Source organism: Lepisosteus oculatus, chromosome 8 (assembly GCF_040954835.1).
Source record: "Lepisosteus oculatus isolate fLepOcu1 chromosome 8, fLepOcu1.hap2, whole genome shotgun sequence".
Lineage (NCBI taxonomy): Eukaryota > Metazoa > Chordata > Actinopteri > Semionotiformes > Lepisosteidae > Lepisosteus > Lepisosteus oculatus.
The window spans coordinates 11,164,530-11,177,729 of NC_090703.1; the positions used below are offsets into that span (position 1 = coordinate 11,164,530).

Below are 13,200 nucleotides of genomic sequence, written 5' to 3' on the forward strand. Positions count from 1 at the left end.
AATGTAAAAAACGGAAAAACACCGTCAAATCGCGTTGAAGTACTGCAATTAAAAAACACGTGCCTTGTTTTTTAAATATAATGTTATTTTCGCTTTTAAATATTTTAAGCCTTTGACATCAAATTTAAGGACATTTTCGTGATACTTTAGGTCGTTATTTTTTATAACACACACGCGTGAACTGGAATTAGCACTCTCAGCCAATCGGCTCGCGTCTTACAAGGCGGCCGACGGTTATCCTTCTCGCCCAATCAGCGAGGGCGTTGTTTCCAGGGAGCTGTTCTTTGGCGCGGGTTTGCTTGATTGTTTTGAATCCTTTTCCTGGTCAGTTTTTGTTTTTACACATCAGGAGTATGTTCTTGTCTTGTTGGATTTACTTTTAGTGTGGTACGTATAGTGTGAAGTATTTTTTGTTATTTAATGTGACTTTGTGTAAGTTACCTTGAAAAGACAGCAAGCGGTGAAGTCTGCTCTGTGGGTTGTTCCGCGCTATTGATCTTATTTTAAAATAAAATATTCATTAATTCGCGACGGACTCAACAAGGTTTACTATAGCACGGGGTTCAAAGAGAAAGGCATTAAATCGCATTAAAAGACGTCTGTATCGACTCAGTGATTTGATAATGATAATTTACATGTTTTCTCAAAGCCAGATAATATTAGCAAAATTTTACATGTATCGTGCATATGCAAGAAAATAAGCATATTACTATTACCAAGTTGTTTAAACGAGTAAATGAAAGATTATAATCCTAAATGTTTTTTTTACTAATGTACGTCAATCGAAAAAATATTTTCGATATTTATCTGAGCGCAAGTCGCATCACAACGTTCTACTACATTGGTAATTACTTGCTTAAAGATGAGTAGTTCTTGTCTATGTTAAGGAAATATGTTCTTATGATTTAATAATTGTAAAGTTAACCTAATCTATTCAGATGCGTCAGATGGTCTTTATTTTATCTTTGTTTTTGCCCATTATTAAGAACCGAGCAAAAAAAATTAAAGTATTTTGCTCCGTTGCCCAGTCATACGTGATCAAGAATGATTCTTGTTCTGTGTGAGTTCGCAACGCCCTGCTTCACATTTTAACTTTTTAGAACCTCTAACCTTCTAGAAAAGCAATAAAATTGAGTATTTCCGTTCTGCCTTCATGTGATTCGAAAAACCTGATTGCACTGTGAATTAACAGCAGATCGTGCTGGAAGTGCTCCCTGTGTTTAGTGAGAAACCTGCAAGGTGTTGGTCAGCAGGAGATGCTTGATGAAGTTAAAAGAAGTTACGGATACAGCACTTCAAACGTTGTATCGCTCACTAAGAATTAAACATAAACATATACACTTTTCACACGCCTTAATCTGTCAAAGCAAAAATACCACCCACGCTCCCATGAATAAGAACGGACCAGCATAAGATCAAAACTAGGAATGCCTTGCTGGTGCCTGTGGAAGCGATTCTCCCATCCCGAGCGAGGAGACGAGTAAATGCCTGAACTCTGGCCCACTTGGCAGCAGTCCAGGTGTCGTGGCGGCCTGGAAGAACCGGGGCTGTGAGTGCTGGATTTGGAGTTGCACGAACACTTAAAAGGAGCAGGCGGGACTCGCTTTGAACCGCCGAATAGCTGTCGCGATTAGAAAAGCATTTACGACAGCCGCAGTTGTGATGCGGGTTTTTTAAAAAAGTCGCCGGCCGTAGCCGTGCAGCTTGTTGAGAGGTTGGGGGTGGGTGGGGGGGTGTGACGAGGGAAGTGCAGTGACGTAGCGCGGCTGGCTTTTTTTTTGTGCGCGCGTGTGTGCCTTTCCGCAGTGGCCAATGAGCAAGTTCAAAGCCAACCGGCTTCGAATGGCGGCCCTGGTGACGTAGGCAGCCGCTATTCGGCAGCCTGTCTAGTGACGCCTCCTTATTGTTGATCTATGTTGTTTTTCTCATGGATTTTAATAACCCAGGTCTCAGTCCTCGCTTTACGATGAAGCTGCAGTGCGAGGCTGAAGTGATCAATCGGATGCTGCCGACCTACGGGGTGAGAAGCCGCGGAAAGGGGACGAGAGCCGTGCTGTCGATTGGGAGACACCTGGACAAAACCACCACGATCAACAACGTCTATCTGATGATCTGCACGCTGAGGGACAAGGCTGGTTCCAAATACAAGGTTAGTTCTTCAAAGTTGTGAGGCGTGTGTGCCATTTTCCCTTCGGTTTCTGGGGTGTTGGACTTGGCTGCTGCTCTTGAAAGTGTAACTTGCTCTTCACCCTGGAGTTCCTCAACGAGTGAAGATTATGTAATGGGGAGGGAAAATGCATAACTGGGAATTTTTTCTGCCCGTTTGCATTAGGCTAAGTGACCCTATTTGTTAGATCTTCAAGACCAATGCAAATGCTCCACTAATGAGGTTTGGGAAAGTAACTTAGCAGCTTGCAGAAACTAATCCATTCTTAAGACCGTGCTAGGGTTAGTGGGTTGCATCTGTTGTTGCTGAGTGATGGAAATAAGGGTTTAGATTTAGTTCATTCGAGTTTTACATTTTTAAAATCCTACCCAGCTGGTTTTTCTCTGTGTGCCTGTCAATGTGACAGAGGGGTTTTGAAGACAAGCCACTTGGAAAGCATAAATAATGCAGGTAGGTTTGCTTGAACTGTGTTGATAAGTGAGTAAGCAGCTCTGTATTCAATAAGGAGCCTCACTCCAGTGTGAGGTGAAACTAACAAGACAGGTTGCAGATTACTAAAAGACAGCACTGTTCAGCATACCTGGTATGGTAGTGTTCAGAAAAGCAAGAAACTTAGCAAGGAGTATAGTGTCTAGACAAGTCTAGTGAAGTCTAATGATCTTTAAACCGCACTGTAAGTGGCATTGTCTGTTGTGGCTTGCTTTTGCAATAACATTGCTCAGTGCCTGAACAGGCTGTAATCTGCGTTGTCATTTCAGTTCCTCTAAGTCATTTGACAGTAAAGTAGAAATTAGCCTTATTAAATTAAATGTTGGTTTTTATTTGCTAGTCAGAATAAACAATTATGTGAGATCTTGCAATCTGGTTAATGTTTTGATTTAGCTGAGTGTACTTGATGAGCCTAACGTAACTGTTTCTGTTGCTGACTTTGGACTAACAGTTTGGCTGTGCTATTTACCTGCTAATGTGATTGTGAAAAATGCTGGTTGTACTGCTCAGAATTATGTTTCATTGTCATATTTACAGATTGATCTTCTAGGGGTCACTGGTCCAAGTAACTATTTCAAAGATGTATTCATTGAAATGTCATCGGGACTGGTCTCATGTATTCCCAAATGTGAATGATTGAGATTATGGATAAATTGGTCATTATTGATTATTAAAGCTCCTGTTGCACTGTTTGTAAGAGTTAGAATGTTAAATTTGGTGAGTTGGCTAAATTCTACTTTGTACTTGCAAGATATCCATGGAATTCCCTGCAGGCTCCAACCTAGAAATAAACTGAAGTGATTTCTCGCTACATATTCTACTATATAGTGGGGCTGCTGGTGCCTATTAGCTGCTGCATGTCACCCAGGTGGGTGCACCTTCAATGGTAGATGAAGTGGGTCCCCTGCACTTTGCACTTAGTGATTTTTGGGGATAAAGTGCTTTACAAATGGCATGGATTCCACTAATTATAATATTGAAATTAAAAACATGCATTAGCCTCCCTTGCTGGTTCACACTATGATTGTTCATTGTATAATTTTCTGATTCACAACAGCTATATAAGGCATGCAGCCAAAGTGACAGACATCACCAGGGCAGTTTTCAGACATGCCTTTTTGTGAGAGTGTACCGACTCACTCCTGCTACTCCCATTGGGCGTAGGTTGTGTAGGCTCTAAAATCGCAATTGAGGCATCGTTTTTTTCTTGCAGGGTGTATTGTTAGTCCTACATATTTCTGAAAACGGATTTAAAGCTCCAATAGAAAAGTCTGTGAGTTTGAAATCCAGGTTTTTTGTATGAGAGCAAACTGAGATGTAGTATTAAGGCACTTGCAAATACAAGCAATTTAATACAGAGACATACATTTGTTTGTGATGAACCACCTGCCTTCTGATAGAGGGGAGTTCCCTGCGGCCTCAAGACACTTTGGGCCAGAGCTGGGAGATTCTTGAGAAGCCGGGTTTGAATCCTAGCTCAACACAAGCAGTGCTCATTCATATATGTATGTTGGTGATGTATTGACCTAGTTATTAAATTAATTTTGTTTTCTGATTTCTGAATCAGGATCCAGGCATGGATCACTGTCCAACTGTGTTAGTCTTTGTCTCCCAGTAAAAAAAGGAGATTAGAATCTGACCAGCATACATCCAATACAGAATTCACCCTGTGTTATGGTGGAACATTTTATTGTGTATTTGTTTTTCAATTGGAATTATAATTTGCACATCAACAAACTTTCATGGTTTAAAAAAATATATAATGTAGTTAGCAAAGGAACAAGTAATAGGTTTATTCCATGCTGAAAAAAAGAAGAAAGAGAACACAACGTTTCGGCCGTGGAGCCTTCTTCTTTTTTCAGCATGGAATAAACCTATTACTTGTTCCTTTGCAGCCTACGCATGCTGACGCAGCTACCCACCTGAACTATAATGTAGTTAGTCTGTTAGTCTTCAGAATTGTGCTGCTCTCTGATGACTCATAGTAAATAGCTCCCCATTGTTGTTCTATACCCCTTTTTTTGTTGTGAAACCAGTAGTTAAGCTGCACCTTCATCCTAATACAAACAGCATGTTCCCTTGATTTGACATGCAGTGCCATTGTGTTGCTTTTCATGTCTTATTTACAAAACCATTTATTTCCCACAGTTAAAAGAGAACATAGAGCAGTTCTTCACCCGATTCGTTGAAGACGGAAAGGCTACGATAAGGCTGAAGGAACCTGCGGTTGATGTCTGTCTGAGCAAGGTATGGGCCTGTGTTTGGTATGTTGCTGGGTTATCAAGGAGAGTGTTCAGTTACAATACCTCCTTCTGCAGGAGTACTCCTGCTGAATACACTGATAAATTTGAAATATCTGTAGATTATCAGTGTGGTGACATTTAGATTTTCCAGGGGATTTCTTTTAAAGGGGCATTAGGAAGCATTGTCAGTGAGTGCATTTCAAGCCACAATAAAAGTGAAATGTGAATAGGAGGTTTTGCACATTACTGTATACATCGCAAAATAGACCAGATTTACAGGTATGCATAGCTCTATATTCTGCCATTCTGAAATAGGCAACAAAACATCCACTGATGTGAAAAGGCCCTATTACACTGTAAACAAGCGGGCTTATGAATACATCTCTTTTAGTCCAATAGAAATATTGCTCTCGATCTTGAGACGGTTTTGCCGACAAATACAACTTACGTGATCAGAACGCAGTTAACAAGTAAGAATGTTTCTGTGGTGAAAGGCATTTCATTAATTACAGAGTCCAGTGAGCAAGAAGGGCTGCTTGACGTTGCAGTTTGCACAAACTCTTGCCAATGGCGAGACCAAGGGTCTGTGACACAATGGAAACAGTACATTTTCACAAGCTCACGACTTTTTGCTAAATTTGGAATTCGGGAAATTGTGATAACATCAATTAATGTATTTTGTTACTGAGATATAATAACTGGTCTGAGAAATTGAGACTGCACCTCTACTTTAATACTTTTAGCCAGAACAGTATATTACATTTTTTTTATATGAATGTACACTGTCTGCATTGCCTTATGATGCACTGCATGATGATGTTATATCCTGCATTAATCCAAAAGGTTTTTTGGCTTGCATGTGAATACATTTAACAATACTAAGGGTCTGTGCAAATTACCACCATCAAGTTGCATGCTTTCCATATGTTTTGTAAGTGTTTAAAATGGATTGGCACTATTATATTTTTGGTGATGTTTAAGGAGATGGTTTTGTTTCTGTGCCACTTTTTCATGAAACATTCAAATAAGTAATTTGCTTAAAACATACATTTCCAAGAGTGTGCCATTTCATTATGTAACTCCTTGAACTGAATGGTAGTGTTTTTGTTTGCTTGACATTTGTGACTGTGATGGAGGATCTCAGTCTGAGCCTTTGTTGGTGTGCAGCCAATCAGATCAGCTCCTGGTGTGCTTAAGAACAATTGGATTGCAATGACCTTTCCTCTAGTTTCCTGAAAGCAGTTTTTTTTACTGTGATTGCTTCAGGATTTTTTTTAATCCATCCATGGCATTGCTCCTTGGCAATTTTCAAGGTGTTAGGGGCTTCCCTGTGTAGCATTGAGAATAGTGGAGGAAAAGCATTATACTTGGTGTTTTCTCATTTAAAATATTTATACCACCTGTAGTAAATGCATCTAATCTAATCTAATTTTCTTTTGTCTCTTTCAACTGGAAAATTCCTCTGCAGGGGTTATACCAAGAGATAAACCTTTCCTTAAATTACTGAAATCAATTAACCAATTTGTCACTTGAGTAGAAATTGCTCATTCATTTCCTGGGAATACTAGATGTAAGGGTGGCTGTGTTACAGATGAATTGTGCAATACACCGATTTGTTGGTTAACATTCAGGTGTGATTCCTCCTTTCTCTCTTCATCTGATTGCTCCGAAACCATATTCAGCAGCTTTTGCCAGTCATGAGGCATGATGCAGCGTTCCTTGGTAAAACTATACCACAGAATAGTGGATTTGACTGGCAAACAGGAAAGGCTTTTGTCAGGGTTTTTCTAGAAACTGATTACTAGATTGTAATCTAAAGGTTTTGTAATTGGTATGAGTTGGCCTCTGCATCTTGTCTCGACACACAGGCTTGCATCACACAGACATTCTTCCCATAAACACTTCCTTGCATTTCAGTACCTTTTCACCAGAGGAGCATTAATCATTCAGTTCAGTGGAAATGCTAAGCCTCAGGAGCACGTGTGATGTGTCAGAGTCAGGAGGCTTTTCGGACCATATAGTTTGTTTGGTTGCTATTGCTAGTAGTTAACTGAACCCAGATTCTCATCAAAACTTCAGCATCGTTTTAGGAAAGATGCAATGGTGTTGACTTTGACAGTGATCCTTGGTCACTTATTCCAGACTACCTCAAACCTCTGTATAGTTATGAAAACTGAGTTAGTTCTCGGTTTTAAATACATTTCCTCTTTGCATTTGTGTTCAGAGGATCGTGTTTCACTGTTGATTTATGAAGAAGTCTATGTATGTATAGTTCCTCAGTGCCTTTGAGGATTTTGAATACTTCAATCAGACCTCCTTGTAGTCCTTCCAAGACGGAAGTGATTAAGTTCTTCTAGAGTTTTGGTGTACAACACTCCTTTAATCCTGAGAATGCACCTGGTCACTGTTTTTTTTATTGATTCCATAGTGGCAATGTTTTTGTGTGGTGACCAAAATTGTACATCATCTTAAAAAGGTCTAAAAAGATACATTTGTACAATATTCACATAGAATCCCTTGAATTAAACTGCACACTTTCAGCTATATTGTAACATTCTGTTTGACTGTGCTTCCCCACATTATCTAGACTAGAAAATGTAAAGGATGGCAACATAAGCACCAGAAAGATTTTCATAAGTTCCTTCTTCCAACTCCGTTTCTTGTTATTTGTAGTTTTTTTTGCTACCTGCACCCTATTCACTTGTGTACATGAAGAGTCTGCTGGTTTGCCCAGTTTTGATTTCTGTCTACTGTACCATTACAGCTCCTGCAGCCTCCCACACCACCCATTTTGACATGATCTTCCAAGCTTCACTAGTTTCTGGATCGTTTATACAAACCAGAAGGAGCAGTGATCTTAAACAGATGCCAACAGTGCTTTGGCACTATTTAGGGAATGGAGCAGCAAAAGGAGAAACCCTGGGTCACAGAGCTGGTGTTTTTATCTAGTGTGTCCAATCCGCTTACCTGGGTTGGGTCTGAGTCACAGGCAGTGACATGACTGGAAGGAAACCAAGGATGGTAGCTTGTTTGGACTTGAAACTTAAAGCAGAGAAGAAGGGTTTTTGTTAGCAAGCATGGCTGATCTTTTAAAATAAATCACCGCAGTGTAAAATAAATGTCTACACAATTCCTGATATCCAGCCAAGATGGAGTAATGAATAACGACTCTGTGTAAATTTGTTTTTCAGAACTTTTAATTGACCCTTTTAGAGATTATTTCCATGCGGTAACATGTGTCCCGTAGTTGGGTGTGTTTTTTTTTCCTTTTGTGAGACAGCGAACATCAGCTGATAATTACAGAGCTGCCTTGTTGTAGTCATAGCCTTCTTTTGCTCATTATTTCAGACACACCCCTCTGAGTTTCACACGTTTCCCAAAAGAAGCATGAAAGGACAGGGCTCATTCTGCTGGTTTATTTCAGCCTTATTTGTTTGCTTCTGTTGCTTCACTGTTATACACATACAATAGCAGTTACGGTGGGTGCTGTATAAATCTATCAAAGTATGAAATACACAAGTTCATATGTTTTTTAGTAACACTATTTTGGAACTTTCTAGTCCAGATTTCACATGCATATTTAAAAATGTTTGATCTGGTCTCTTACAGTTGGATTTTATGAAACATTAAAATAAATGGATAACTTACACAAGCATGTAATACCATGATGGAATGCATATAAAATCTAATTGTTTTACAGGATTTTCTTGTATGCACTTCAAAGTCCAGCATTTCACAGCAAACAACTGAATGGGGTTGAAGTTCTGTATATTTACAGCTTGTTTGCACTTAACACTGACTAGATTCTGTTTGGTAGTATGTTTGTGTGTAGTTCCTTTAGCTGTGATATGATCTTCTGGGAGAAGCAGGTTTTAGCTGAACATTTTATGGCAGCTGGAGTGCCTCCTTAGCACAAGTAAGGCACAGTCTCCAATTCCAGTTTGGGAGTGTGTACCCAGTTTGGAGTGAAGTGTTTTAAGTCTGAGTAGGGTCTTAAAACTCCAAGATGCAGATGAACAAAGTTTTTGTTTTGTAATTGTACTTTTGTCTTTTGGTTATTTTTGTTTGCAGGCAGATGCTAACAACCTGAAGAATTTTCTTTCTGCAGCCAGGCTGGCTCACAGAGGTGCTGATTTAGATACATTACCCTTGTCAACTCTCACTTCTGTCAGGGCCCGGGATGTGGAGAAACCAAAGAGCAAGCTTACCATCACATCCAAAAAGGATTACCCTCTGACCTCCGGTTTCCCTTACTCTCTGGAGCAGCTGCAAGTGTCCTACTGCAAGCTGTCCCGGGTGGACATGCGCATGCTGACGCTGAAGAAACTGCGCAAGCTGGATCTCAGCAACAACCACATCAAGAAACTTCCAGCCACCATTGGGGACCTGAGCAGTCTGGCTGAACTGATCCTGCACAACAACCACTTGGAGTCATTCAGTGTAGATCTGTGCCTCTCCACTCTGCAGAAATCTCTCCAGTACCTGGACCTCAGTCAGAACCGGTTGCATGGTCTCCCAGCCCAGTTCTGTCAGCTGCGTGAGCTGGTTCACCTGAAGTTGGATGACAACCAGCTGGTTCGGCTGCCCTTCAGAATTGGGCGGCTGTCTAAGCTACGCTTTCTTTCTGCTGCTCGCAATCAGCTACCTTACTTGCCCAGTGATTTCCGCAAGCTGTCACTGGAGAACTTGGACTTGTCTGGAAACCCATTCAGCCACCCCAACCCTCTAGATCACACAATACAGCTTAAATTCCCTCTTCCTCTGCTTGAGATGGCTGCAAGAACAACAGTTAACCACAGGTAAGCTGTATATCATGAGCTTTATTGAAACAGAAGGTGCTGTTTGTGATTATACTGACTTTGCTTTCAAAGGACTCAATCCGTGTCTTTTGATGTTCATTAGATGAATACCTGTAGTGCTCTCATGAAGGGCACTGCAGTAATTTAGATTTTGAGATTTTGCACTTAATCTGAACAGTTTTGGTCTTGGGTGGAGCATTCCAGTGCCGACTTGCTTAAGAAGAGCCTGTTGGCACGTTGTCCACTCTTTAATATTTTAGTTGTTTTATTTTACAAAAAACATGAATCTTAAACAAACTCTTTTCACCCCCAGAAATTTCCATTCTGAGATGTCTTAACCTCTTTCTGTATCCATGAGAACCCTGGTTACATCTTTGCATATTTTTCCAAATTGTGTTTCTTTCTATAAACAATTTATCCTTCTCTTTTTCTGGTACTGTTTATACCGTGTAGGTCTCTGTTAGAATCCTACAGCGCAAAATAGGAAATGTTTTCTTGCTTTCCTTTCAATTGCATCTCCAGCTGCCTTATTACAGTGGATAAATCTGTAATCTGGAAATTATTTTCGGTCTGTTTAGTCTTAGGTTTGATTTTGACTTCCATAATAGCAGATGCAGAGAAACATTTGCAATTTTTTTTACCAACTTTTTAGCTTCTTTATTGTGTTGTTACAGAATACCGTATGGGCCTCACCTTATTCCAGCTCACCTGTGCCACGATCTAGAGGTGGCTAAAACCTGTGACTGTGGCAAAGCGTGCCTGAACTTCTTCATCCAGACCTGCGTCGACATGAACCTCCACCTCGTGTCCCACACGGTGGTGCTGGTGGACACGATGGCAGGCACAGAGGCCCCTGTGCAGTGCCACTTCTGCTCCCTCACCTGCTACTCCGAATTCCTTGACAAATCCCTGCAGCGCAGCACCAGATGACCCAGGATACACAGCTACAGCGTGGTGGTTTTAACCCGACGGGCTGTGGAGCTAGTGAATTCCCGTAACACTGACGGCGGTGGTTTGGACAGCATGTGATAGTGTTAAGCTTATTTGTGTTTTCTAACCACACATGATGGGCCTGAAGCATGGGCCGCACTATGAATGGACTCTTGTCTGTCTCCACATATAGTGCTTTTCATGTGATGTCCTCTGTGGAAGCCAATACATGTGATTTTTAACACAAAATGACTGTTCCTCGTCATTCTTGGAGGTGAGGGGCAGTGGGTTTGTGAATTGTAAAAATGGACCTGCTATCACTACAGTGAAAACCTGTTTAAGAAGGATTGTTTGCAATTAAAGCTTTAGTACAAGGCTGTAGGGTCCAGCTGATGTATATATTGTAAAGCTGTTGGGCTTTTTCTGGATGATGTGGATTTTTAAACGTCTGTTTCTGTCCCTTTTAATGTCTGTCTACTCCCATTCAAGAGCATGTGAAGAAAATAATCACTGATTTGACTTGTCTAGCTGAAATGGAACATCGTATTTTAGAGTTGTGAAAAAGCAGAAGTAATTGCTTTTATGGGAAGTTGCAGAGGTATATAACATTTGAAGAAAAATAATTTAGCCCATAAAATACAGCTGAAAAAGCATCAGTTAGGAATAAACACCTGACAGAGAACAAGACCTCTGTTAAACTGTGAGATTCTTTGGGCCTGCCAGTTTAACAGCAGCTTAAGAGGTCCTATTGGAACAGCTAGCTACAATGCAACCTTTTGTTTTTTTTTAGTATTTCTAGCACTGCATTGGAATTTTTCAACTAGTTTCTGTGTTTCTCTGCCAGCATCAAATGAAGGGTTCGATATTGTTACCTCATTTACTATTTTAAAGAGTATATGCAATCACTTTCAGACCCTTATTCTTCTTTCCCAGCATGAGCAACATCTATTTTTATCCTTCCTAGGAAAACAGTGATGGTGTACTTCTGCATTTTCCAGTTGTGAAGGTCTGAGATCTTAGAGGTACAATTATTGCTTTATGTTGACTACGTGATCTACTTTGAAAAATCTGTAAAATTAGACATTGTTTTGGTGAAGGTGTTTAAGTGGAGTCGGTATATGTAAGGATGCAACATTACCGACAATGTTCATGTGCATTACAAGACCTGCAATACCACTGAAATCCGCCTAGGTGGCACTCATTCATCACGGGTCCCTTACAAACAGTATGCAAGGTGCTTGAAAATGGGACCTTCAATAAAGTTTTTTCGGTATATTGCTTTAAAAAAGTGTTGTAGGTCTCTTTTTTTTAAATAATGATTATATACTGAGAGGCACTGAAAAAAGGCCCCTCATTATATAATATTGTACAATGTGCATATGAAATGTGAATAGGTTTTGTTTGTTATGAAAATGTTTTATGGTATTTCTGAATATTAAAGATTTCTGCTGTCCTTGAAGAATTCATAAATTGTTAAGGATAACACCTTTTAAACGACTGTCACTATTTTTTTCTTAATGTGAAAAGTATGTTTATCCTTGAACACTATGATTGTTACCACTGAATGTCACAGCACAACAATGCAATGGTTTTATATACCAAAAAATCCATTTCTATTTTGCAATCCAATTAAATACTGTTATACTTTGGTTTAAAATGAACACTTCAAAAGTGAAGTGGCTTTTAATGCTACTCCTTTATGGTGGGAAAAAAAGTGATGGCTGACAAACTCATGTCACACTGATAGTATCCTTTTTTGTGATTTGTTTGAGAAGAAATCTTTTTCTACACACTGAGTACTGCTTCTTTTTAAAACAGTTGAAGGCTGACACCACTAAATGTATTTTAAGCAGTTTTTGGATGCTATGCAGTTGAACCACAACCTGACTCATGAGATTAGCCTGTTTTCTAATACATTTTACTCCAAATTAATTTTTGCTTTGAGTGACCTTCTGTTTTAAGACATTACCTCATCTGAATAGAAAATGAACCCAAACCTATTTTCATTCCTTTTGTTTCCCAGGGGAAATATCAGTACATGTCCAAAGTTGTTTTCAGATTGAGTTTGGGAGGTACGATTTAGCCTGCATGGTAACCAGAGAATAATGTTGTGATAGAAAATATAAACTTTCTAAATGGTTTGTCATGGATAAAACTGAAACTGTGCTGTACCCATGGTAGTGAAAGAATTTAATAAAAACTGTTCCTGTATTTTTTTTTTAGTTTTGCTTTTCTGTTAGGATCACTGGTTTTATCCTTATTCCGTTTGATCTTATGTGGTAACTGAAAAAAAATACATGATAAAAATGGGTTCTGCACAGGGTGGTTGGGAAAAATAGAAGAATCTTGCAAGCTGCATTTCTTTTAAAACAGATCAAGCAGTTACGGTAGATTTCTTTTACTTTATTTAATATAAAGTAGTTTTTCATCTCCCAAAAGCCTCTTTAAAATCTATTTCATTCTGCACCCTGTGAGCACCCCTTAGTGTTGAATTTATATGATACAAAGCCATAAGGGTGATGAGGGCACCTATTGACTGCCAGATCGTTTTCATACAAGGCATAGCGTTTTC

The 13,200-nt window shown here is 39.6% G+C and overlaps 1 protein-coding gene across 2 annotated transcripts; it reads left to right on the plus strand.

Annotated features, from left to right (window-relative positions):
- The first annotated feature begins 284 nt into the window (after nt 1-284).
- lrr1 (leucine rich repeat protein 1) lies at nt 285-12,839 on the plus strand. Of its 2 annotated transcripts, XM_006632228.3 has the most exons (5): nt 285-387; nt 1,947-2,149; nt 4,805-4,903; nt 8,971-9,698; nt 10,373-12,839. In XM_006632228.3, the coding sequence occupies exons 2-5, from the start codon at nt 1,967-1,969 to the stop codon at nt 10,626-10,628; spliced, it is 1,266 nt and encodes a 421-aa protein (XP_006632291.1). In that variant the 5' UTR covers nt 285-387; nt 1,947-1,966; the 3' UTR covers nt 10,629-12,839. The 2 variants fall into 2 exon arrangements, with proteins under 2 accessions (XP_006632291.1, XP_069049304.1); XM_069193203.1 differs by lacking the exon at nt 285-387 and having other exon boundaries at nt 1,776-2,149.
- The last annotated feature ends 361 nt before the right edge of the window (nt 12,840-13,200 follow it).

Excerpts from the sequence above, each read along its gene's own strand:
- lrr1 (XM_069193203.1), top strand. The coding sequence starts at position 1,928 with ATGGATTTTAATAACCCAGGTCTCAGTCCTCGCTTTACGATGAAGCTG. Across the intron at positions 4,904-8,970 it reads TTGATGTCTGTCTGAGCAAG|GCAGATGCTAACAACCTGAA; the intron begins GTATGGGCCTGT and ends TTTTGTTTGCAG. Across the intron at positions 9,699-10,372 it reads AGAACAACAGTTAACCACAG|AATACCGTATGGGCCTCACC; the intron begins GTAAGCTGTATA and ends GTGTTGTTACAG.